The 24,713-nt window shown below is 39.2% G+C and overlaps 3 protein-coding genes and 1 non-coding gene across 6 annotated transcripts; 2 read left to right on the top strand and 2 right to left on the bottom strand.

The window, feature by feature from the left end:
* The first annotated feature begins 6,487 nt into the window (after positions 1-6,487).
* LOC147919949 (small nucleolar RNA R71) lies at positions 6,488-6,594 on the top strand. The gene has a single exon (XR_015594271.1). It is a non-coding gene; the product is annotated as a small nucleolar RNA R71 (small nucleolar RNA).
* Positions 6,595-14,016: 7,422 nt separating this feature from the next.
* LOC147919948 (TIR domain-containing protein-like) lies at positions 14,017-15,800 on the bottom strand. Of its 3 annotated transcripts, none has more exons than XR_015592538.1 (3): positions 15,673-15,800; positions 14,778-15,219; positions 14,017-14,591 (listed from the first exon to the last, which is right to left on the bottom strand). XR_015592538.1 is itself a non-coding variant. In XM_087504427.1 (3 exons), exons 2-3 carry the CDS (start codon positions 15,242-15,244, stop codon positions 14,201-14,203), a joined length of 858 nt encoding a protein of 285 aa, XP_087360553.1. In that variant the 5' UTR covers positions 15,245-15,272; positions 15,673-15,800; the 3' UTR covers positions 14,017-14,200. The 3 variants fall into 3 exon arrangements, 2 of the variants coding, with proteins under 2 accessions (XP_087360553.1, XP_087360554.1); XM_087504427.1 differs by having other exon boundaries at positions 14,778-15,272; XM_087504428.1 differs by having other exon boundaries at positions 14,778-15,272; positions 15,715-15,800.
* A 1,387-nt stretch (positions 15,801-17,187) lies between these two features.
* On the bottom strand, positions 17,188-18,275 carry LOC147919947 (protein PHLOEM PROTEIN 2-LIKE A8-like). The gene is made up of 2 exons (XM_087503417.1): positions 17,696-18,275; positions 17,188-17,578 (listed from the first exon to the last, which is right to left on the bottom strand). The coding sequence occupies exons 1-2, from the start codon at positions 18,184-18,186 to the stop codon at positions 17,311-17,313; spliced, it is 759 nt and encodes a 252-aa protein (XP_087359543.1). The 5' UTR covers positions 18,187-18,275; the 3' UTR covers positions 17,188-17,310.
* A 373-nt stretch (positions 18,276-18,648) lies between these two features.
* On the top strand, positions 18,649-19,836 carry LOC147919946 (uncharacterized). Its single transcript, XM_087504179.1, has one exon. The coding sequence runs from the start codon at positions 18,649-18,651 to the stop codon at positions 19,834-19,836; it is 1,188 nt and encodes a 395-aa protein (XP_087360305.1).
* Positions 19,837-24,713: the final 4,877 nt, after the last annotated feature.

Genomic DNA, 24,713 nt, shown 5'->3' with positions numbered 1-24,713 from the left:
GGGGATTCTTACTTATTTGCTATGGTTCTCTTTTCTTCTTATTCTTAAGACATACAAGCTTTTTGCTAGACTTTCCTTTTCTTTCTTTTCCTTTCTTTAACTAGAACCAGCTTCAACAATTTTTACTTCCCATCCTTTCACTAGACTTTGCTTAAACACATTCTCCTCTTAAAGACTCTAACCTTTTTCTTTCTCTTTTTCCTCTTTTCTTTTCAAAACAGCCAAGTCCCAAACCCAACAAGTGAACCTCCTAGTCCTATCTAGTTTGAAAAATGCAAACTAGAAGTACACAAGGTTTTACTCTTGTCAGTTCAAACCTAACACTTTCTACCAAGCTCATTCCCAAAAATAGGCCTCACACACACAAGAATAAACATGGCTTGAAAGAAGGGTTGGTTAAGGGGTAGGGGAACTGATTCCTAATGAGGAAATCAGCTACTTGGATCAACAAGAGTGGTAAAAAGGAGAAAGATGATCCAAATATGTATATGGTATCCATGAGTTTAAAGCAATGCGCATATTGATAATTGAAATTCAATATTAGGTTCTTATAAATAGGAAATGGTGTCAAATCACAACATGCTTCAATTTAGACCAAATGCAATGCAGGAATTCATGGCTTGGTTCAATCTTATGCTTCTAACTACTCAACTAGCATCAAAGTACTATTAATTTGGGCATTGATCCTAGTCTAGTGAATAAGCAAGCTAACAAGGAAAAACTCATCATAGATCCCTAATGCAAATATTATACAATCCTAAATGAAACATGCTAAACAAGATCCTAATATGCAATGCAAACTACATGAACACTCTTTTTTATAAAGATTTTTGCAAAAAAATTTCAAATTTTTAGGGTTTTTCTATGCCTTAGATGCTATGCAAAAACAAATATGAGGATGCTAAAAATTTGAAATAAGAACACAAAACACAATGTCAAATGCTATCTCAAACCCTCCCCCAAACTTAAATCACACAGTCCTCTGTGTGAAAGAAATTTGTAAGAGGAGTCAAGACCAAAAACAAAACACAATTTCAAATGCTATGATATTTACAAGGGAAGGTGATAGTGGTACCTCAAGGATTGGAGAAGAAGTTGTCCACATCCTCTTGCATACTGTCAAATGTGTAGTTGGGGTCTTGTTGATCACTTGGAGATGGAGATTGGGGCAGCTCGACGACGGTGATCGACCTGCACTCGGTCGAGTGCGTGCTCGAGTGGGGGGGGGGGGGGGTCGAGCTGGACCGTGTGTGTCCCTCTCTTCTTCTGTTTAGACTCCCTTGCTTCCCTGACCATGCAAATACCAAGACAAAAGTCAAAATACCAAAATCCTAAGCAATATATATAGAGATACCTTAGGGACTTCCTCCCTATTGAGCTTGTTTAAAGTCACTAAGCTTGACTTCTATAGCTCTTCAAGCTTGAGGGGCATCCTTGAGAAGCATTGAGCACTTCTCATGTGTCTCCTTCTCTCCCAAATACTTCTTAACTCTCTGACCATTAACTTTAAACTCACTGCCATCTTTGTTGAGAAGTGTGACAGTTCCATATGGTAAAATCTCTTTTATTTCAAAAGGACCTCCCCATCTACTTTTCAACTTCCCAGGGAATAACTTGAGTTTTGAATTGTAAAACAAGGCTTGGTCTCCAGCCTTTAGGTCTTTGATGAGAATCTTCTTATCATGGAAGGCCTTAGTCCTTTCCTTGTAGATTTTGGAGTTTTCATAAGCTTCCAATCTGATCTCCTCAAGTTCATGCAAATCAAGGCTTCTCTTAGCTTGTGCTGTTTCAAGATCCAAGTTGAAAAGTTTGATTGTCCATAGAGCCTTGTACTCAACTTCAACTGGGAGGTGACAAGACTTTCCATACACAAGCTGGAATGGGGTTATTCCTATAGGTGTTTTGAAAGCTGTCCTATAAGCCCAAAGTGTTTCATCAAGTTTACTAGACCAGTCCTTTCTTGTTGCTCCTATTATTCTTGATAGAATGGCCTTGATCTGTTTGTTTGACACCTCAACTTGCCCACTTGTTTGAGGGTGATAGGCTGTAGACACCTTGTGCTTAACTCCATACTTCCTTAGCATCCCTTCAAAAATCTTGTTGATGAAGTGTGTCCCTCCATCACTTATTACAACTCTTGGGATTCCATACCTTGGAAAGATTATGGTCTTGAAAAGTTTGAGAACCACCTTATGATCATTAGTGGGACTGGCAATAGCTTCTACCCATTTGGAGACATAGTCCACTGCTACTAAGATGTAGACATTCCCATTTGAAGGAGGATTAAAAGGTCCCATAAAATCAATTCCCCACACATCAAATATCTCAACTTCAAGAATTGGATTTTGAGGCATCTCATTCCTTCTTGTTATATTCCCCATTCTTTGGCAAGCATCATACTTTGTGATGAACTTGTGGGTGTCCTTGAATAATGTAGGCCACCATAGGCCAGCTTGTAAGACTTTCTGGGCTGTCTTAAAGGTTGCAAAATGGCCTCCATAAGCAGAACAATGGCAATGTCCTAACACTCCTTCAACCTCATTCTCTGCTATGCACCTTCTAAACAATCCATATGATCCCTTCTTGTATAAGTAGGGTTCATCCCAATAGTATCCATTGATATCCTTGACGAGCCTCTTCTTCCTATAGGAGTTCATGTCTGCTGGGATTTCTTCACACACCTTGTAATTGACAATATCAGCATACCAAGGCAAATCCTCACTCTCAAGTGCCATCCACTCCTCCATCTCATCCTGCTCGATCGGGCACCCAAACACGCTCGGCCGAGTGCCTGTTCGAGTGGGTGGTCGAGTTGTGGGCCGTGTTGTCCCAATCAGCATCAGTTTCTCCTCAGGCATTGAATCATCAATTGGAATCTCCTCTTCTATCCTCATCCTGGACAAGTGATCAGTTACTCCATTCTCTATCCCCTTTTTATCAACTATTTCCATGTCAAACTCTTGGAGAAGCAAAATCCATCTCAACAACCTTGGTTTTGTATCCTTCTTTGAATAGATGTGCGTCAAAGCAGCATGATCAGTGTACACAATTACCTTGGACCCTTCTAAGTAGCTTCTGAATTTTTCAAAGGCAAATACCACTGCTAGGAGCTCTTTCTCTGTTGTTGAATATCTTCCTTGAGTTTCATCCAAGGCTCTACTTGCATAATGAATCACATGCAGCCTCTTATCTTTTTTCTGTCCTAGGACTGCTCCTACTGCAAAGTCTGAAGCATCACACATAATCTCAAATGGAAGATCCCAGTTTGGAGCTTGGACTATTGGAGCTGAAATCAAAGCAGCCTTGATCTCCTTGAAAGCCTTCAAGCAATCTTCATCAAAGTTGAACTCAGTTTCCTTACAAAGCAACCTTTTCAATGGCCTAGCTATCTTTGAAAAATCCTTGATGAATCTTCTATAAAACCCAGCATGACCAAGAAAGCTTCTTATGTCCTTAACTGTTTTTGGTGGTTGAAGTTGAACCATGACTTCTATCTTTGCCTTATCAACCTCAATACCTTTTTCTGAATCTTGTGTCCAAGAACTATCCCTTCTTCAACCATGAAGTGACACTTTTCCCAATTCAAGACTAGATTTGTCTCCTCACATCTCTTTAAAACCCTGCATAAATTAGCAAGACAAGAAGAAAAGGAATCTCCATAGACAGATAAGTCATCCATAAAAACCTCAACTACATCCTCAATGAGATCAGAGAAGATAGACATCATGCATCTTTGAAAAGTTGCTGGAGCATTACATAATCCAAATGGCATTCTTCTATAGGCAAAAGTACCATATGGACATGCGAATGTTATCTTCTCTTGGTCATTAGGATGAATGGGAATTTGGAAAAATCCAGAGTATCCATCCAAGAAACAGTAGTGAGTGTGATTAGCTAATCTTTCCAACATTTGATCAATGAAAGGAAGAGGAAAATGATCTTTCCTAGTAGCTGAATTAAGCTTTCTATAATCAATGCACATTCTATGTCCTGTAATGGTTCTAGTGGGAATTAATTCATCATGATCATTCTTTACTACAGTGATCCCTCCCTTTTTTGGGACACAATGAACTGGTGAAACCCAAGTACTATCAGAGATAGGATAGATTACACCAGCATCAAGCAACTTAAGGATCTCTTTTTTAACTACTTCTTTTAGGTTGGGGTTTAACCTTCTTTGAGGTTCAATGCTGGAGTAAGATTCATTTACAAGATGGATTTTATGCATGCAGAGACTAGGTGAGAGTCCTTGAATGTCATCCAAGGTATAACCAATAGCTTTTCTATACTTTCTTAGCTCAACAACTAGCAAATCAAGTTCTTTTTTACTTAACTTAGCATTTACTATCACAGGATAAGTAGAGTTCTCACCTAGAAAAACGTACCTTAGCCCAGTTGGAAGAGGTTTGAGCTCTACTTTTGGTGCTTTTAGTTCAGACCAATCATCTGTGGAGGACTCAGCAGTGCACTCGGTCGAGTGGCTCTGGTGCTCGGTCGAGTGCGTGGTCGAGTGCGTGGTCGAGCTCTCCAGATTTGCTATTTGAACTGAGCAGACTTCTTCTCTTAATGCAGGTAACCCCTCAAAACCTCTGGATGGAATGATTCCCTACTGGAGTCCAACATCTCCTCATAGGCCTTGGTTTCTTTATGAATGAATCCTTCCTCCCTACTTTTGGTTAAGGCAGTCCTAAGGTGATCTTGTTCTGCTAGTTCTTCCATCAGTTCTCCTGCTAATTTGTCCATCTCTTCAACCCAAAAGATTTGCCCTCCAATGGTTGGTTTCTTCATAGCCTCTACAATATCAAATGTCATCTTGAGGTCCTCTCCCAAGTTGAGATCAATCTTCCCTTGTCTCACATCTATTATTGCTTCTGCTGTAGCTAGGAAAGGTCTCTTCAATATTAAAGGGTCTTTTGGTTCTTCATCCATTTCCAAGACTACAAAGTTTGTTGGGACTTCCACTGCTCCAACTCTAACTGGTAGATCCTCCAAAACACCATGTGGTAATCTTATTGATCTATCAGCTAAGATCAAGGATATATTGCATGGCTTATACCTTGTAAACCCTAGGCGCTTAGCAACTGATAGAGGCATTAAGCTTACTGAGGCTCCCAAATCACATAGGAATCTGTTGAAGGTTAAAGGGCCTATAGAGCAAGGTAGAGTAAAGGAACCAGGATCTCTTAGCTTTTGAGGGTTCACTTGCTTTGTGATGATAGCACTGCACTCATGGCTAAGAATCACCATCCCTTGAACTTCTTTGATCATTTCCATCACAGCATCTTTCAAGAATTTCTGGTAAGGAGGAATCATCACAAAGGCATCTATTAGAGGCATTCTAAGTTCAATCTCTCTAACTTGTTTGTCAAACAATGCCTTGTATTTTTCAACCATCTGCTTCTTAAATCTTCCTGGGAAAGGTAGTGGAGGCTTGTAAGGAGGAGGAATGAACCGGACTTCTTTTTCTTTGGAAGTGACTGGCTTAATTTTTTCCTAGGAGGCTGCTCGATCGGGTGCTCGATCACACACTCGGTCGAGTGAGTGGTCGAGTGGTGGGTTGAGTTTGATGGCGTTTTCATTCTGAGTTTCTTCTTGTTGAAAACCCTCCCCTTCTTGATCACCATTGTCCTCAGTGTCTGGTAATGCTCCCTCTCTTGTTGGTAGAACCCTTCCACTGCGTAGATTGATAGCATGAGCAGATTCTATAGAGTTCATAATGGCATTGCCTTTGTTGTTATCTTGCATTGGGGCAGTAGCTAGTTGATTCTCCATTGTCACAATCCTGGAAGTCAGTGTGTCAAACTTGGTATGGAGTTCACTGTAAACATCTGATATCCTCCTGTTCAACTCAGCAAATCTGTTTGCTGCCTCAATCTTCCCTTGTGTTTGCCCAATCAACAACTGTTGCATCATAGCTCTTAAGTCTTGTTCTTGGCCTTGGTTAGTCTGAAACCTTGGTGGGAGACACAACTGAGGCTGGAACACTTGATGTTGTTGTTTAGGGACATAGTTTTGTTGCTGTTAAGGCTATTGAGGTGGATAGACTTGGTCTTGTGGATTAGCTACATTGGTGCTTCTATAGGAGATGTTGTTGTTCTTGAACCCTCCTTGGTTGTAGCCTTTGAATCCACCTTGGTTTTGCATATAACAAAGCTCAGCAAACTCATTCTCCCCTTCTTGAACTTGAACCTCTTCCTCACCAATGAAGTGAATGGACTTTTGTTGGCTAAGGAGGATTTTATCAAGCTTCTCATTGACCATCTTCAAATCCTTCTTGTATTTGTCCTCTTGGTCAGTGGAGGTGGACCTTATGGTTATGTCATAGTCCTCATTATAGTTGCCATCTGACTGAGCAAGGTTCTCAACTAATTCCCATCCTTCTTCCACATTCTTTTTGAGGAAGTTGCCATTTGAAGCTGTGTCAAGAAGCATCCTGATCTTGGGAAGCACTCCTCTATACAATGTGCTTAGGAGTGACTCATTGCTGAAGCCATGGTGAGGACACTGAGTCTGAAATCCTTTGAACCTCTCCCAAGCTTCACAAAAGCTCTCATTGTTTCTTTGAGCAAACCCATAAATTTCATTCCTCAATCTAGCAGTCCATGCATTTGAGAACAATTTTGCCAAGAAAGCCTTCTTGCAAGCATCCCATGTGGTTATTGCTCCAGTAGGAAGAGTCTTCTCCCAAAGGTGAACCTTATCTCCAAGTGAAAATGGGAAGAGCCTCAACTTGAATCCATCCTCACTCACTCCATTAATCTTGGTAAGACCACAGATTCTATCAAATTCATCAAGGTGGTCTAGAGGATCCTCCATTGGCAATCCATGGAACTTATTGGCTTGAATCATGGTGATCAATCCACTCTTGATCTCAAAGTTGTTGTTTGGCACTGTGGGAGGCACAATGCCAGCTCTCTGGTTGTGGATATTGGGTGCATCTCCAGCACCAATGTTCCTTGGTCTTGGAACTGGATCTTGTTGCTCCATTACCACTTGATCTCCTTGCTGTTCTTGAACTACTCTTCTTTGCTTATGTCTCAAACCCTTTTGCAGTCTGTGGATGTTGTCAAGGCCTTTGAAGATTGTCTTTCCCCTTGGACCTTGTGTGCATCCACAGACTGAGATACTGACTCGAACAGGTGCACGGTCGAGCACAGGCTCGAGTGAGTGGTCGAGTCGACTGGGAACTGGTGTCTATTTAGATACGCTGTCTGACTCGATCAAGTGCTCGATCACTACTCGGTCGAGTGGTGCACGAGTGGGTGGTCAAGTGGTACCTGAAACTCAACACAGCCAAGCAAAAGAAGATTCGAGTTCAGCAACTTCACAAGTGTATAAACGAACTTAATCTTAGACTAATAATGATCCTAAATGTCACAGAAACACTCTCAAATGGACAATGGCGCCAAATTGAAACACAATTTGTTGGTGGTATTGATTGATGGATGTATGCAATGGTGAAATATGAAATGAATGGATGGCAGGGTGTTTCAATTCCCCTTATGCAATTGTAGTACAAGAGGTGTCAATCCAATCTGGGAGTTGTGAACAATCAGGATGTGTATATGAGCCTAAGTTAAGCCAAATATGCAAAGGATTTTTGTCACTAACAATCCTATTAATGAAATGTAAAGAACAGAAACTAAAACTACTAGAACTAGATGCTAAATGTAAATGGAACAGAATGATTATCACTAAAATGAAGCTAGAACAGAAATAGAAACTATACTAATGAACTAATGCAAGACAAAGATGAACAGGACAATAAGTAAATGCAACATAAATGCAAATAGAATGAGACTAGAGATAAGACAGGACAAGTACAAATCATAAACAAGAGTTCTGGGGATGAACTCGAGCAAGCACTCGATCGAGTGTAGATCGAGTGCAAGGTCGAGCTGGACAAATCCGTGAAACAGAGCAATGCAAGAAAAACAGAGCAATACAAGAACGAATCAAACAACAATCAAACAGCAGGATTAAGACTTAAAAATCAATAAACAAGTAAGGCCTTGAGGAGGGATTCATGGGCTGGACTAATGATTGAGGTTATCTAACTTGGTCAACAAATCTCAAGCAAACTTTGAGCTAATCTCTAGACATACAAATCTAAGACAAGTTTAATCCACTCTCATGGCAAGAAACAATCAAACTCATGCATCTCTAGACTTGTTCTCACAAAGAAAAGAATCTACACAAGCAGGCATTAAGCAATATGTCTCATACGAAACAAGACCTCTAATCTCTTAGCAAGCCTAATGGTAAGCTCTAGATCTAGCCTTATCTATGCTCCTTAAACATTGGTGTGATGATAAGATGCTTGAAATCAAACCCTAACCTCTCAGTTCAGGATTAGCATTAAGAACATCTACCCTAGAAGAGATTCTACCACAATTAAGCTTGACCAAAGCAAACAAACCTCAAAGACAGCCCAGCCTAACCCATCCTCAAGATCCTAAGCTACTACTCACAAGAACACATGATGAACATCAAAGTCATAAACCCAGAAAATACTGAAACTTGCATCAAATGAAAGATAAAACAAAGATCTATAACATTCAAGAAGAAATCAAACACGAATTCTTAATATCTTGAAAGGTATGAAACCAACAAAATCCAAGAATCTTATGTTTTCTCTATTAAAAGAGTACAAGATCTAAGAAAAATAAAAGTGCAAAAGGAATAATTCCCAAAAGGGTTAAAACTAGGTTTCTGACTATTCTAAAAAGCTAGACTCTTTGGTGGCTGCAGGTACAAGGCTTTATATAGGAGAAGAGGTGGAAGCCCTAAAAATACTATAAAAAAAATAGTCAACGGCTCGGTCAACTAGACCCCCTGCTCGGTCGAGTGGCTGGTCGAGTTGGCTTTTTTCTGCTTCCTCCACTCGGTCGAGTCCTCCTCAGCACATGGTCGAGTGTCTGGTCGAGTGTGGGGTCGAGTGGGACTCTAGACCTTGGTTCTTCAGCCTTAACTCTCTTGCTTTCCCTTCATGATTGCCTCACTTCTCCTCAGCATTGCTTTCATGCTCCTTAAGCTCAAAAATAACCTGATTATGCATGAACAGATGCAAATGCAATGCAACTACACTCTAATACATGATTAGTGCTAAAGCTATGCAATAATGGCCTAAATGGATAGCAAAAGATGCAAAAGATGTGAATAAACTAAGGGAAAACAAAGTAAAATATATGAACATCAACACACATCAGTGCACACTTGTTGAAAATATACAAACATTTCTTATCAACAATATTTACAATCTGCCTCGTGTTTCATCAATCAATCATATGAATTTAACTACAAAACATTGATTTTACAACACATTTTTTCTTTTCAGCCTTTTATACACGACCTCAGACATCCAAACATAGTTAATCACAGGAAGTGAGGGAACCATAAAAGCAATAGACCATCAAGAGCACTTGTATATTAATTTTACTTCTTAAAGTAAGCGGCTTTCATACCTTGAGATCTGTTATGTAATGTGTGCCAACCACTTGTTTAGGACTTCACCAGAAACTGCCACAACCTTTTGTGAATCTTCAAAGAACAACTCTATGATCAGTGGCTATTCTTTCGCTCTGGCATGCCTTTGATTCTCATGGTTCATCATCAACGTGAAGTAGGCAGCTGGAATTTCCTTTGGAGAGTGCACTGACAGGAGTGTATCAAGTCATCATTTTTTTTTTTTTTTTTTTTTTTGACTTTTCTTGATACACTACCTTAGAGCTTAGATCCAACAGGCATGAATGATATTCACAGTTTGACGATATGAACGATCTTCTGCTGAATCTCCTGATTTCTATCAGCGATATCACTTGACTTCTCAACCGCAGATATTTGTGCATTCCCTTGTTATTATTCTTCAGGACTCTGTTGCAGACGTACCAGCAATATTACTCTATTTTTTTAATTACAAACAACTGGTACTTCTTTCAGAATGGAATGCATAATAATGCCACTCCTCAGCTCTTTGACCTCCTCCTTCACGATAACGTTTTACGAGATCCCCCATATGAATTGGCATGACAGGCAGCTGTTTTCCACTGACTCTTCGTTTAGACAGAGTGTTGCTCTTTTATACATTCTAGGAATTCCATGGCCTGTTCTGATGCATGTCCTTGTATCTGATCAACACAACTCACAGAACATATTAGATCCCACAAACACCAATGACTTTTCTCAGAATCATGTTGATCCAAGTCCAATGGTTTTGTAAACAAATCAGCAATTCGCAAATCAGTACTTTGATGTTCTATTACAGTCAGTTTCTCCACAACTAATCTATGAATAAACTAATATCCAGGATCCTGTAATTGTAATTTTAGTATGTGAAACATGATCTACAGCAATATCAACAAACAAACGATTATCACACAACATTGATGCAAGGTCAAAGAATGTACCGTACGCTGTTCTCAATTGTTTGATTCTCATCAGGTGATTGATTCTCTTCTTCCAACCTTGTGGAACTTCTTCTGGCTTAAGAGTTGACTTACATGATTTTTAAATCTGTAGAAATCAACCTTAATATGACCAATCACACCACAATACCAACAACGACGCAGTTTCCCTCTCAGGTTGTTCACAACAATCATCTGTTTAGTCTTCTGCACGTTGAACTCAGACGCTCGTTTGACAGCACCACCTCTGTTTTGTAGCACTATTGACCCATTCTCTGCACTTGTGTCACCACTTGAGTTTCCTCCATGGTTCTTCATACCACAGTTTGCAATCATAGTACCCTTGTGAGTAACCAGCCGCTTGTCTAGATCTTTTGCTCCTTTACTCAGCCTCTTGTTAATATTTAGCTGATCCTCAAGACGTTGTCTCAATAGAGACATAATAACTTTCTCTTCAGACAACAATTTCTCAAGAGTGAAGACCCTATAGAGTAGCTCTTTCTTCTCGACACCAGATCATAATTTTCCTTCTTCTGCAGAATCAGATCCTTAGACAGAGCGATGACTTGTTTCTCAACAGATAAGCCAGCCACATCATCCTTAGGCTTCAAAACAGACTTCTGATTCTCATCATCTTCTTTGGCTGAATCAATATCACTCCATGTCAAACAAGATTTCGTATGAACACAGCATTGACGGTTTTAACACTTCAACACGCTTCTTCTTTCAAGTCTAGAACATTCTGATTGGAATTGTCCATAACCTTGATATTCTGAACTCTGAGATTCTTTCTCTGCATCAGATCTGAATGATGAAGATTGATGCTGACGTTGTACACTCTTCAGACTTCTGAACTGCTTCTTAATCAGTACTCCCTCATTACCTTGAACAGACGTCTGAGTTTCTACTGTCTTCAGAGTGAATGATTCCTCCGCCTTCTGATCTTTCTTTCTCATCTGCAGTTCATCTGTCCGAATCAATTTCACACACTGATCAACCTTCTGTTCATCTGAACTCAAAGCACCTTTACCATCAGATTTGTGAGAAAGATATTCATGTGATAAGCTTCTGAGAAATTCCATGACAAACCTCTTATCCTTATATACCTTCTTCAGCACTACAACTTCCTTACAAGGAGAGCTTAGTTGACTGTTGAAAATGACAGGATGGTGATACATCAGATTTTCCCTTTTTAACCCTTCTGGCTTCCTCAAAGAAGGCTTCCAAAATATCCCAAGCTTCTTTCGCCGACATACACTCTTGTAACATCGCGAACAGATCCATCGGCAAGCAGCTGAAAATAGTAGATAACGCTTCAGCGTTATGTTTTCTCTTTAACTTCTCCCTCAACCGTCCACAGCTTACAGAGCTTTATTACAGTTTATCCTCTCATGTTCGTAGTGTTGGAAGTGACCATCCATCTTCAACAGCGAACCAGGCTTCCATATCACGACTCTGAATCATCTATCTGATTTGTGCTTTCCAATCATCATAATGCTCAGCGTCAAGCAATAGCGGATTGTTCTCATCAACGAACTGTTGTGGATTCTCCATACTCCATCTCAAGATCTCACCTGTTGAAAATATAAACAATTCTTTTATCAGGCGTCCGCTCTGATACCAATTGTAAGGGTATAGAGACACACAACACACTGATTTACACTTGGAACGCGCCAAGCCAACGCTTTCTCTTCAATCTTATTAACAAAATTTATCTCTTACAATGATACAATTTTGTCTCGGCCCTTACTCAACTATTCTACCCAATAGGAATGATCAGACTAAGAATGAATCTAACACTCTCTCTTTTTTTGCTAAGAGAATAAAACTCACCCTCTCTCTCTTTTCTATCTAAACCTCTCACCAGTGTAGATCTAAGAGAAAGAAAACAATTCTCTGTGCACTTAATCACCTCCTGATTAATGTCATAGAGAACTGGGAACACACCTTCTAAGCCTTATCTTTGTGGCTTCGAAGTTTACAACTGTATCAATATTCTAGAGTGCTCAAATTGGCTTGTGACCTACTCCTAGAATATATATACACGACTTGAGAACCCCTAGAAGGCGAATCTCAAGTATCACAAGATAAGGAAACTGTTTGCTCTCAAGCTTATCTTTTCCTTATTTGCTGTAGAGAATATTCTTCATATCTCCAAGGATAAGGAAACTGCTTGCTGGTCAAGTTTATCCTTTCCTTAATTTGCTGTGGAGAATATTCTTCATATCTCCAAGAACCATCTTGTCTGTATCTTCAATGCCAAGTCATCACCTTTCCTCGACACATCATCACGTCCACTCACGTCTTGCCACATCAGCTCACACATCCATGTCAGCAACTCGAGGATCTGTGATCTGATGCAACTTCCTGATTGACACAACGCTCTGTTCGACACAACGACTTGTTCCTCACAGCGAGTTGTTCCAGAAGCTACATTTACAGAGTGAAGTCTCGAACTCTCTTGCTGGCATTTCGTTTAACCATACTTGAACAGCATGATTAATCTGCAACAGGAGCACCTCCTTTCGCAGCTTATTCGTCGTTTGGGCAAATGGATATAGGGTGGAGCGTGAACTGACAAATTTAAGGATATGATCAGGAGTAGAAGATAAGCAAAATGATTTAGCCCAATATTAAGAAAATATCTCTTTGATTTTCAGCAATATTAGCTCTAATTAAGGAAAGCACTTCAAACAATTTCAGTTATACCACCAGTACTTAATTAAACCTAAAGATTAATCAAGAAACCAAGAAATCATTACATATTCAAGCCTTTTATGTTTGCAATTGACTTCACCGAATCTTCCCATTGCCCGATCTGCACACAATATCCCCCCAGACTTAATTTGCCAGCGTATTTCTTCTTCAATTTTTTGAAACTTTTTCTGAAATCTCCTGTAAGGTTTTTCACGTCGCTCGTTGTTACCTTGTAGAAGATAGGAATCACGATGAGTCTTCTTTCTTTCCTTAGGTTGCTAATCTTCACGAGCTCGTTCATACACCAGTCAGATTCTGGGAACCTCTTGGAGAAGATCACGACCGCGATTTTGGACTCTTCGGATACGAATTTTGGGTCTTTTAAGAATGGGGATTTTGCAATATATATTTGAGAAAAGAGAAAGGCCGACAAGTTACAATACATTGTTAAGTTTGTGGGATTTGCAATACACAAGACAAACCTAAAAGGTGATTAATGATTATATATAAAGTTATAACCAAAAGATAGTTAATTAGTTATGATTATATTCAAGTTTGGAAGTACTTGGGCTTTAATCAACTCATGAATTAAGAGTTAAGACAAACCCAATAGGTAATTATGAGACTACATACAACATATGAGTGTTGTCTTGTTCTTTGTCTACATATTCTTTCTTCAAATCGTCAAAATTCTTTCCGAAATCTCCCTGAGGTACGGTTTTTTACGTTGTTCATGCCTCACCTTGGAGTTAGGAGAGGGCAAGAATGATCATCAAATCAAATAGCACAAGAGAGAATCAAGCGACCTTGTTTGCATACGCTTTAATAACACAACGCATTGATCGATAACAAAAACTGAAGTCGAAAAGGGGCAAAAACAAGTCCATGCATGCCAATGACCCAAAAAAAAAATATATACAACACAACAAAAACTGTATGATATACATTAAATGTAGTATTGTATAATGTATAATGTATACAGACAGAACAATGTAACTACAAATAACACAAAACTATAAAAAGACACAAACAGAAAGAAAAAAAGTGAACACAACGTTCACAAGCAAAGAAACTATAAAAGCAAACCTTTCTCTGCGAATCTAACGTTTTCTTATTTTGGAGTTTCTTTTGTCAACATTTTTGGGGGTTCTATAATAATACCACATTTTTCTTAATGTATCTAAGGAGGTGATGATGTGGTCACATTTGGTGGTTTTTATCTGAAAGGCCTTATAGAAAACCAAAAAACCGACTAACCATGATGCAGCGAAGCGAAGGTTCCCATCAGCTAAAAATAGTTTTGGCAAGAAGATACCACAGAAAAAAGCCAACATAGCAGAAACGAAAAGAGTTACTCCACTTCCGACATGTTCTGTTTTTCCGTAATTGGGATCTCTTCTCAACAGCTCTTTCTTAACCTCCCTGGTAGTACGCATAACAAGAACGTCATCTGATAAGCTACATGGATGAGTGAAACCGTAGTCGGGATATCTGAGACAAGAGAAAAGCCGACAACAAGTTACAATACTTAAACCTAGAATTGGGTTGACATGTTACTTCTAGACCAAAACTAATTTCTTAAGAAAGAATCCAAATACTATATATACTAAATAGTAACTAGACCAGACTACCCTCTAGAGTCTATCAAGAAAGGATGATAAAGAATCAAAATATTACCTATCGTTCCAGACCATGCCGCTTATGCCAGCAATGTACTCCACAGCCTCTTTCCACTTCTGGATCTGGACCTTCCCGTATTTATTCCTCAACTTCTGGAATGTTACACCGAACACACCATTGAAGTTTTTCACCTCGCTAGGGGTCACATTGACAAAGATGGGGATCACCACGAGTTCACCAGCCTCCACGCCCTCTTTCATCCTTACAAGCTCGTCCAAACACCACTTTGATTCTGAGTACCACTTAGAGAAGATCGCAAGCGCAATCGCTGACTCTTCGATCTTCTCGAAGAGATCCGTTATTGGTTTACCCTTCTGCGCTTTGTCATCTATGAAGTAGTTGACGTTATTTCTTTGGAGCTCAGTCAAGAGACGTTTAATAAAAGTGTGGCGGAGCTCTTCTTTCCGGTAATTGAGGAAAACCTGAGGACGTCTGTCTCCTGCTTGAGAAAAGGCCGCCCCCATTTTAAGGTTTGATTTTACCAGCAATTAACTAGAAAATTGTCAAAACACAAATTTCAAACTAAAGTCACTGTATCACACAAAACCTCAAATTATACTATCTATCAAAAACCCATCTTTTCTCATTTGCAAAACTGAAAAAGAAAAAAAAAACTCATTTGCAGCTACATATCTTCTCTTCTGATATATAGTCAAGAACCAAAAAGACTACAAAAGTGAAGTCAAAGAACAGAAAATTTGTCTGTTTCTCTGATTCAAATTTGTCTATTAGCATAGAAAATATAGTTTCAAATCCAGTGTTCTAATGGAAATCTTAAAACAATCAACATCTGAAGCTATAATATATGCTAATAAAGTAATAAGTACAATCAGGCCAAAAAAATTCTAGAGGCATGAAAAAGAAATTAAATCATGATTGTCATATTACAAACCTGCAGAAAGGAAGAACAATGGGTAGCTTAGATTTTACTCACCAAAAAAGTTTGAATGAGGTTGAATCTTGATCTGTTTTGGGGATTCGAGAATAATGATAAAGAACTAATATAAATTACCTGTTTTCGAAGAAGATGGGGTCGTATAAAGGTTTATATATTAATAAATGAAGAATAAAGACAAACAACCCAAAGGGGTGATTATGAATCTATGATTGTAATTAAGTCAAAGCGAAAAGATAATGGGTATTGTAGGCAAATAGTTTAGCACCATCCCATTAACCAGATTTTAAAAAGGAACAAATCATATTGGTCTTTGGAATAGGCTCAACAACTAATCCGATTCGAAAATCCAAATCCGATTAGCTTGACATCAAGCGTGAAGGTGTAACAGAGCTCTGAAGGGAACAGGCAGCTGTGAAGTGTCTCAGAGTACTTACATGTTGACGTGGAATGACGTGATGATGTGGAGAAATATTGTGGATTCGATGACAAGATTTCGTGAGAAGGAAGAAAGAAGGGATCAAGATATACTCGAAGATATTGAGAGTATATTTGGTGAGAAGAGATAAGGGAAAATAATTTTTAGGGATAAAGAATATTTCTTTTTAGTTAGAATTTACAAAGATCTAGGTTAGAGATTGTTTGTGGGGTATAAAGTGACGAGGGCTAGTCGCAAAAAGAGCTAGAACTCGTGAGATAAAAGTTTGAGAGTTTTGTAAACCTTCTAGCGAATTCAAAAAGCTTTGAAGGTAAGTGTGTATACTCTTTTAGATTTACACAAGGTGTTGTGTCAGATAGATAGGAGAGTGAGCTTTATTTTTCAAGTCTTGTAAGAAACGAAGATTTTTATAAAATTGATTAAAAGCGTTTGTTTGGCGCGTTCTAAGTGTAATATTTGTGTGTTGTGTTGTCTCTATACCTTAACAAAGCGATGCGACACGTAGAGTTTGTTGTACTATGGAGAGTTGTCATGTCTCATTTCACTTAATTGAGTAGCACAACAGTGGCGGGCAAACACATAAAAAGGAGATAAACTTCTAAAGTTCTAAAGTCAAAGCTAAAGATGATGTGGCATATTGGTTGTTCATTACACATAATATGTGATAGTCAACCTAGTGGTTGACAAAAGGTTTAGTATGTTTTTATCAAATCTGAGGTTCCAATTTCAGAGAAAACAATTTTTGTAGATCAATAGAGATGTTGAGTTGTCTCTAAAACTATTGATTATGTTTTCAATATTGTAAATAAATTAAATTCACACTCATTTTGTAAAAAACATATGTTTTTGTTTGAAAATGATGATTAATGTAACAAAAAGAGGTAGTAAAATATTATGGTGGTAATGTGATCCATTCACGGACAGGTAGAGTCTACAGTGTCTACACGTCTCAAAAGTCAGAAGCCTTCATGTAATATGTACTATTAAGTATATTATCAAGAAACCAAGTCAATCTATGCTTAGTTATATTCTAACGTTTTCCATGTAGAGAGGGATCTAAAATATCCTATTAAAGAAATTTGTTATATATATTCTGCATACTCTTCATAGTACAACAAACGCTATCAAATAATTGATGCAAGGTCAAACTAATCAAAATCGAATTATTTCATAAAAAAATATCAAATGCAAACCATTCACCACTCACTTTCCACAGCTCGATTGATTATGAAATGACCAAGAGGAATAGAGAAAACAGACATAAGGACTAAACCATAAGGACCAAAAACTATTGTGAAAAGAAGAAACAGACTTAGGAAACGTATAACAACTCTAATCACTTCATCTGTTCTTGCCGCCAATTGGTTGCGTTCCGCTTCAAAAATTTTGCGTTCGCTCTCGGAGATGTCTTTTAAAACTTTCTTAACCTCCTCGACGATTGTTCTGACCAAATCATTCTGCCGGCTGTCATCATAACAGAGATCAAAATATCGAACAAATTCTGTCCTGAACTAACCAAGAAACAGAGTCTTGAAACAGAGTATTCTAACCAAGAACAGAAGAAAAGAGACAAGTCAAGACCTGTATCGTGACGAAGACAAGCCAACGTTTCTCGAGACACAAAACATAGCTTCCTTCCATCTCCTAAAAGTTTCGGGCTCGCCGCGATGCGTTGACTTCAGGTCCCGGAAATTGTCTCCGAACTTTCCCTTTAGTTTCTTCACATCGTCAGTTTTCATCTTAAAGAAGATAGGAATCACTGTAAGGCTTCCTTCTTCCACACATTCTTTGATCTTAGCAAGCTCATCTAAGCACCATCTGGACTCGGTGAAGTTCTTGGAGAAGATTGTCAGCGCGACTCTCGATTCCTCGATCCTGTTGAAGAGATGATCAAGATCTTTGCCTCTAAGCTCATGATCATCTATAAAGACGTTTACATTCTCTTCTAAAAGAGCATCCACTAGAAAACCTAGGAACCTGTCACGCAACTTTTCGCCTCGGAAGTTGATGAACACTTGGTACTGAGGTGGGATCGGTCCAACGTTGGTAAAGAGGGATAAGGAGGAGCCCATGGAAGGTGATGATGATCTCTGAGGAAATTATTTGCAGAGGGAAAAAAATAAAGCAATTGATAATGGTTTCAATGTGTGTTTTGACTTAATCACAATTGATTGTTGGTTTAAGCTTGAAGAGAACCTAAAAATAGAAAGAGCAGAGCATTCCTAATCGAGTTATGATTAGTGAATGGATAAGGATCAAAGCTTATTTAGTGTTATCTAGGATATTGGTGTTTCCTAGTTGAAATAGGTTTTGGTTTTACTATATATATGTATGACGAGTTATGGCATTAACATATAGAGTTTGAGAGATTGAGATTGAGAGATTGTAACAAAGAGCTTAGAGTTTTGAGATATTTTCTTTAAGCTATTAAGAGAGTTATTCTTAAAACAGTCTTGTGTTCTTAAATCTTTGCTAATTCTATATTTGGTATCAGAGCATGAAAAGAAGATCAGGAATCTGTGAGAATAGAATAGATGTCAGGAGACGGAAGTACAGACACTAAGGATAAACAACTTGCGGTCGCAGGAGATAAACCAAAAGAAGGAGGAGCGTCATCTTCAATCTCATGTCCTATGCTCAGTTCTACCAACTACACGGTTTGGGCAATAAAGATGAGCTATGTTCTTAAGGTCAACAAGGTCTGGGAGGTGATCGAAGCAGAGTCATCCGATGGTGACAAGAATAATCTGGCCATAGCTTTAATCCTGCAATCCATACCAGAGACACTAATTCTGCAGGTCGGAGGTTTGAGTATAGCAAAGAAAGTCTGGGATACGATTCAAACTCGACATGTAGGAGCTGAGAGGGTCAAAGAGGCTCGACTACAAACCTTGATGGCTGAATTCGACAGGCTCAAGATGAAGGAAACAGAGAAGATTGATGACTTTGCAGAGAAGATTTCTCAGATTTCTTTGAAAACTGCTTCTCTTGGAGAAACTATAGAGGAATCAAAACTTGTTAAAAAGTTTTTGAAGAGTCTCCCAAGGAAGAAGTTTATTCATATGGTTGCTTCGCTTGAACAAGTATTAGACCTTAATACTGTAAGTTTCGAGGACATTGTTGGTAGGCTAAAGGCTTATGAGGAGCGCATCTCTGAGGAAGAAGATGCAGAGGAAGATCAAAGTAAGCTGATGTACACTAACTTTGAACCACAAAATCGAGAGTATAACGGAGACTATAGAGGAAGAGGACGTGGTGGAAGAAATTTCAGAGGACGAGGACGTGGCCGTAATAGTTGGAGGGATCCATCTCAAGTCACTTGTTTCCGGTGTGACAAGATAGGTCATTTTGCTTCACAATGTCCAGATAGGCTGCTTAAACTTGGACTAGCAGAACACAAGGAGACTGAACATAAGGACACTGGGGAAGCAGATCATCTCATGATGCATGAAGTTGTTTATTTGAACAAAGAACGCTGCATACCGAGTAAGTTTGAAGCAAATACTGTTGGAAGTAATGTGTGGTTTCTTGATAACGGCGCAAGCAATCATATGACTGGAGACCAGAGATACTTTGATAAACTCGATCGTTCAGTTACAGGAAAGGTAAGATTCGGAGATGACTCGAAGATTGATATCAAAGGGAAAGGGACAATTGCTTTCATTGACTCATTCGGGAAGCCAAGAGTGATGTCGGAGGTGTATTTTATCCCTAGTCTATGAACCAATATCATAAGCCTAGGACAGGCTACAGAGGCTGGTTGTGAAGTACGATTGAAAGGAGAACATCTTACAATGTGTGATCCAGAAGGAAACTTGCTCGTAAAAACAGAGAGAACAAAGAATCGGCTGTATAAGGTAAACATGGGACTAACAAACAAAGCTTGTTTGATCTTCACGACTGCAAGTGAATCAAGTAGGTGGCATGCCAGAATGGGACATATTAACTATGTCACCTTGTCGAACATGTTTACTAATGAACTGGTGATAGGTGGTCCGAACAAATCTCTTGAAAAGGAGATTTGCAGTTCATGTTTACTTGGAAAACAACCTACTCAGGTTTTTCCAAATGCAACTGCCTTTTGAGCAACAAAGAAGCTGGAACTAATACATGGAGATCTCTGTGGCCCCATAACACCATCTACAAGTGCTGGAAATAGATACATATTTGTCCTTATAGATGATTATTCAAGATATATGTGGACTGTTCTACTAAAGGAGAAAAGTGAGTCATTACAGAAGTTTAAGAAATTCAAGGCTATGGTTGAAAAGGAAACAAGAGAAAAGATACAAACATTTAGAACTGATAGAGGAGGACAGTTTGTATCTCTTGAGTTTAATAGTTTTTGTGAAGACTCTGGAATTACTCGACACTTGACAGCTCCTTATACACCGCAACAGAACGGGGTTGTGGAACGACGTAATAGGACACTCATGGAGATGGCGAGAAGTATTCTAAAGCACATGAAGATGCCTAATTACTTGTGGGGGGGAGGCTGTAAGACACTCCACTTACCTGTTGAACAGAGTTGTGACAAGGTCGCTTAGGGAACAAACTCCATATGAATGCTACCGAGGAAGAAAACCAGCAGTTGGACATGTTAGAGTTTTTGGTTGCATTGCTTATGCCAAGACAGAGAAAGCTCACTTGAAGAAGTTAGACGATAGAACTCGAGTTCTTGTCCATCTAGGAACTGAACCGGGTTCCAAGGCTTATCGATTGCTTGATGCAGAAACGAGGAAAATTATTGTTAGCCGTGATGTTGTTTTTGACGAAAACAAGAGCTGGAACTGGAGTAGGAACAATCTTAGTGATGGAGGAGATGAGAACTTCGAGTTTACAATTGATGGTATGAGTAGTCAAAATCGAGAGGAGAGTGCAATAAGCGAGTCACCAAAGCAATCTCTTGTGAGAAACAACTCTGATAGCGAGGAAACCGGAGAGGATGAGCAATCTGATGAAATTTCTGATAGCGAGACCAGACACATAGAAAACGAACCTGCAGTAATATCTGAAATTACAGAGAAAAGGCATCGTACTAAACCAAAGTACTTAGAAGACTATGTCTGTTTTCAACTTGCAGTGGAAGAAGGAGAATTAGCTTTGCTCTGTTTAAACAATGAGCCAAGGAATTATGAAGAAGCAAGAGAGTCTATTGAATGGAGACGAGCCTGCGAGGAAGAGATAGAGTCAATCGAAAGGTTCAAAACTTGGGATCTTGTAGACTTACCTATAGGAGCAAAGCCGATTGGTTTGAAGTGGGTGTTCAAAATCAAAAGAAACTCGGATGGGAGCATCAACAAGTATAAGGCTCGATTAGTGGCTAAGGGTTATGTCCAAAAATATGGTGTTGACTTCGAAGAAGTGTTTGCTCCAGTTGCAAGGATCGAAACAATCAGGCTTCTTATCAGTCTTGCTGCATCTTATGGTTGGGAGATACATCACCTTGATGTCAAGACAGCTTTTCTCCATGGTGAACTCAAGGAGATTGTACATGTCAATCAACTAGAAGGATTTATCAAGAAAGGTGAAGAGAGAAAGGTGTATAAGCTCAACAAAGCTTTATATGTTCTAAGGCAGGCTCCTAGAGCATGGAACAACAAACTAAACCAGATACTTATGGAATTTGGTTTTGTTAAATGCTCAAAGGAACCCTCTGTTTATAGGAAGAGCTCAGGTCATAATCTCTTGGTTGTGGGAGTGTATGTTGATGACTTGTTTATCACAGGAACATGTTTGGAGATCATTGTGAGGTTTAAGGAGGAGATGTCATCTATGTTCGACATGAGTGATCTCGGCAAACTGTCGTATTATCTCGGAATCAAGGTAGAACAGCATCAAAAGGGAATAACACTTAATCAATCAAGTTATGCATTGAAGATTCTAGAGGAAGCTGGTTTACAAAACTGCAACTTAATTCACACTCCGATGGAAACAGAGTTGACACTTTCGAAAGCAGAGAAGGAGAAGGAGATCGATGCAACAGTTTATCGGAAAAGGGTTGGTTGTCTGAGATATTTACTTCATACTAGGCCTGATCTTGCGTATTGTGTTGGAATATTAAGCAGGTACATGCAGAGTCCACGAGAATCACATGGTGCAGCGTTAAAACAGTGCTTAAGATACTTAAGAGGAACAGTCGGATTGGGTTTGTCCTATGAAATATCAAGAGTGCCTAAGCTGATCAGTTACAGTGACTCTAGTCACAGTGGTGATCCCATTGATGGAAGAAGCACTTATGGTCACATTTTCTATTTTGGAAAGGGACCGATCACATGGTGCTCAAGGAAGCAGGATGTTGTGGCTTTGTCTTCGTGTGAGGCAGAATTTATGGCAGGAACCGAAGCTGCGAAGCAAGCAATCTGGTTGCAGGACTTGTTAGTTGAGATTACTGGGAGTTCTCTTGAAAGAGTCATCATCCGCATTGATAATGAATCTGCTATTGCCTTAACAAGAAATCCAGTTTTACATGGACGCAGTAAACACATTCATCGACGGTATCATTTTATAAGAGAGTGTGTGGAAAACGGACAAGTCGAAGTGGAGCATGTTGCAGGCACTGAACAGAAAGCGGATATACTCACAAAAGCTTTGGGAAGAACCAAGTTCAAGGAGATGAGAGAGTTCATAGGAGTTAAGGATTTAGCAGCATTGGAGTTCAAGCTTAAGGAGGAGTATGTTGGTTTAAGCTTGAAGAGAACCTAAAAATAGAAAGAGCAGAGCATTCCTAATGATTAGTGAATGGATAAGGATCAAAGCTTATTTAGTGTTATCTAGGATATTGGTGTTTCCTAGTTGAAATAGGTTTTGGTTTTACTATATATATGTATGTCGAGTTATGGCATTAACATATAGAGTTTGAGAGATTGAGATTGAGAGATTGTAAGAGAGAGCTTAGAGTTTTGAGATAATTTCTTTAAGCTATTAAGAGAGTTATTCTTAAAACAGTCTTGTGTTCTTAAATCTTTGATAATTCTATATTGATTTCCATGCTTATTGATCATTGATCTACAAAGCCAACTAAACAAGTTGACCGGATTTGAGTGAGTCTTATATTAATCCATATAACTTAATTACAGCTGGGTAGTTGTTGAAACAACAAAATAAAAAATAACATAGAAAATGACACATCTCCTTTATAATAAAACGGAAGTACACAACATTGTTTTGGTAGACTTTATAATTTTAATAAATGGTTACAAATAGGTTATACATAAATTATAAATTAATCCATATATTAATTGTAACCAATAAAACCTTAATTGTAACAGTGTTGTAAATTAGAGAGTTTAGGGAGTAAATCTCTTAGGTTATTATTGATAGGAATTGAGGTTACAACATGTATATATAGTGTTACAAGTCCTAAGGTAAAACCGACATACTAATGCTATCGCCGATGGGCTTCGACTAACGGGCCGAAGGCTCTCGACCAAGTATGGTCGAGAGGCTGCGCACGGACGAACTGATAATGGGCCGGTTGGATAGAGTCCACCAAGTGTTTTACAACACTCCCCCTTGGACGATACAACCGTGCCTATGCGAGGAAGGGATCGATGCAATGTGCTTAGGGGATGCTGCCTCATTAAAACCTTACCAGGAAAACCCATTGGGACAAAACCTTAGTGAAGGAAAAAGAGTACAGCACACATTGCTCCCCCTGTTCCAAGCATCACTCCAAGTCCTTAAGCCTCCGCATTCCAATCTGGTGCGTGAGCTTCCTGAATGTTGTTGTCGGTAATGCCTTGGTGAAGGGATCGGCTGAGTTGTCACATAACTGAACTTGCACCACTTGAACTTCTCCGGCCTTTTGTAGTTCATGTGTATAGAAGAACTTTGGCAGGATGTGCTTTGTCCGATCTCCCTTGATGTAACCTTCTTTGAGTTGTGCGATGCAGGCTGTATTGTCTTCATAGATGACCGTTGCTGATTTGTCTATGTCCATGCCACTATCTGTCCGAATGTGCTGAGTCATTGACCGCAACCAAACACACTCACGGCTGGCTTCATGCATGGCTAGGATCTCCGCGTGATTTGAGGATGTGGCTACTAGAGTCTGCTTCATAGAACGCCAAGAGATCGCTGTACCACCGTGTGTAAACACATAACCTGTTTGTGATTTACCATTGTGTGGGTCGGACAGATAACCTGCATCAGCAAAACCAACTAAACCTTCTTTGTTATGGTTAGTGTAAAATAAACCAAAGTCTGTCGTTCCTTGTAGGTAACGCAGAACATGTTTTATACCATTCCAGTGCCTTATGGTCGGACAAGAACTGTATCTTGCCAGAAGGTTTACTGCGAAGCATATGTCAGGTCTAGTGTGGCTAGCCAAGAACATTAATGCTCCTATAGCACTGAGGTAAGGCATTTCAGGACCAAGAATTTCTTCATTGTCCTTCTTAGGAGCAAATGGATCTTTATCCACTTCTACACTTCTCACAACCATTGGGCTAGTCAATGAGTGAGCTTGCTCCATATTAAATCTCTTGAGTACCTTTTCTATGTATGCCTTTTGATGCACAAGGATCCCATTGTTTATGTACTCAAGCTGCAACCCCAAACAGAATTTTGTCTTGCCTAGGTCTTTCATCTCAAACTC

Source organism: Camelina sativa, chromosome 20, assembly GCF_030686135.1.
Source record: "Camelina sativa cultivar CO46 ecotype springtype chromosome 20, ASM3068613v1".
Lineage (NCBI taxonomy): Eukaryota > Viridiplantae > Streptophyta > Magnoliopsida > Brassicales > Brassicaceae > Camelina > Camelina sativa.
Note: the sequence above shows the minus strand (reverse complement) of the source record. Positions and strands in the feature narration are given on the sequence as shown.

Excerpts from the sequence above, each read along its gene's own strand:
- LOC147919948 (XM_087504427.1), bottom strand. The coding sequence starts at position 15,244 with ATGGGGGCGGCCTTTTCTCAAGCAGGAGACAGACGTCCTCAGGTTTTC. Across the intron at positions 14,592-14,777 it reads GGCATGGTCTGGAACGATAG|ATATCCCGACTACGGTTTCA; the intron begins GTAATATTTTGA and ends CTCTTGTCTCAG.
- LOC147919947 (XM_087503417.1), bottom strand. The coding sequence starts at position 18,186 with ATGGGCTCCTCCTTATCCCTCTTTACCAACGTTGGACCGATCCCACCT. Across the intron at positions 17,579-17,695 it reads TTGTCTTCGTCACGATACAG|CCGGCAGAATGATTTGGTCA; the intron begins GTCTTGACTTGT and ends TTATGATGACAG.
- LOC147919946 (XM_087504179.1), top strand. The coding sequence starts at position 18,649 with ATGTCAGGAGACGGAAGTACAGACACTAAGGATAAACAACTTGCGGTC.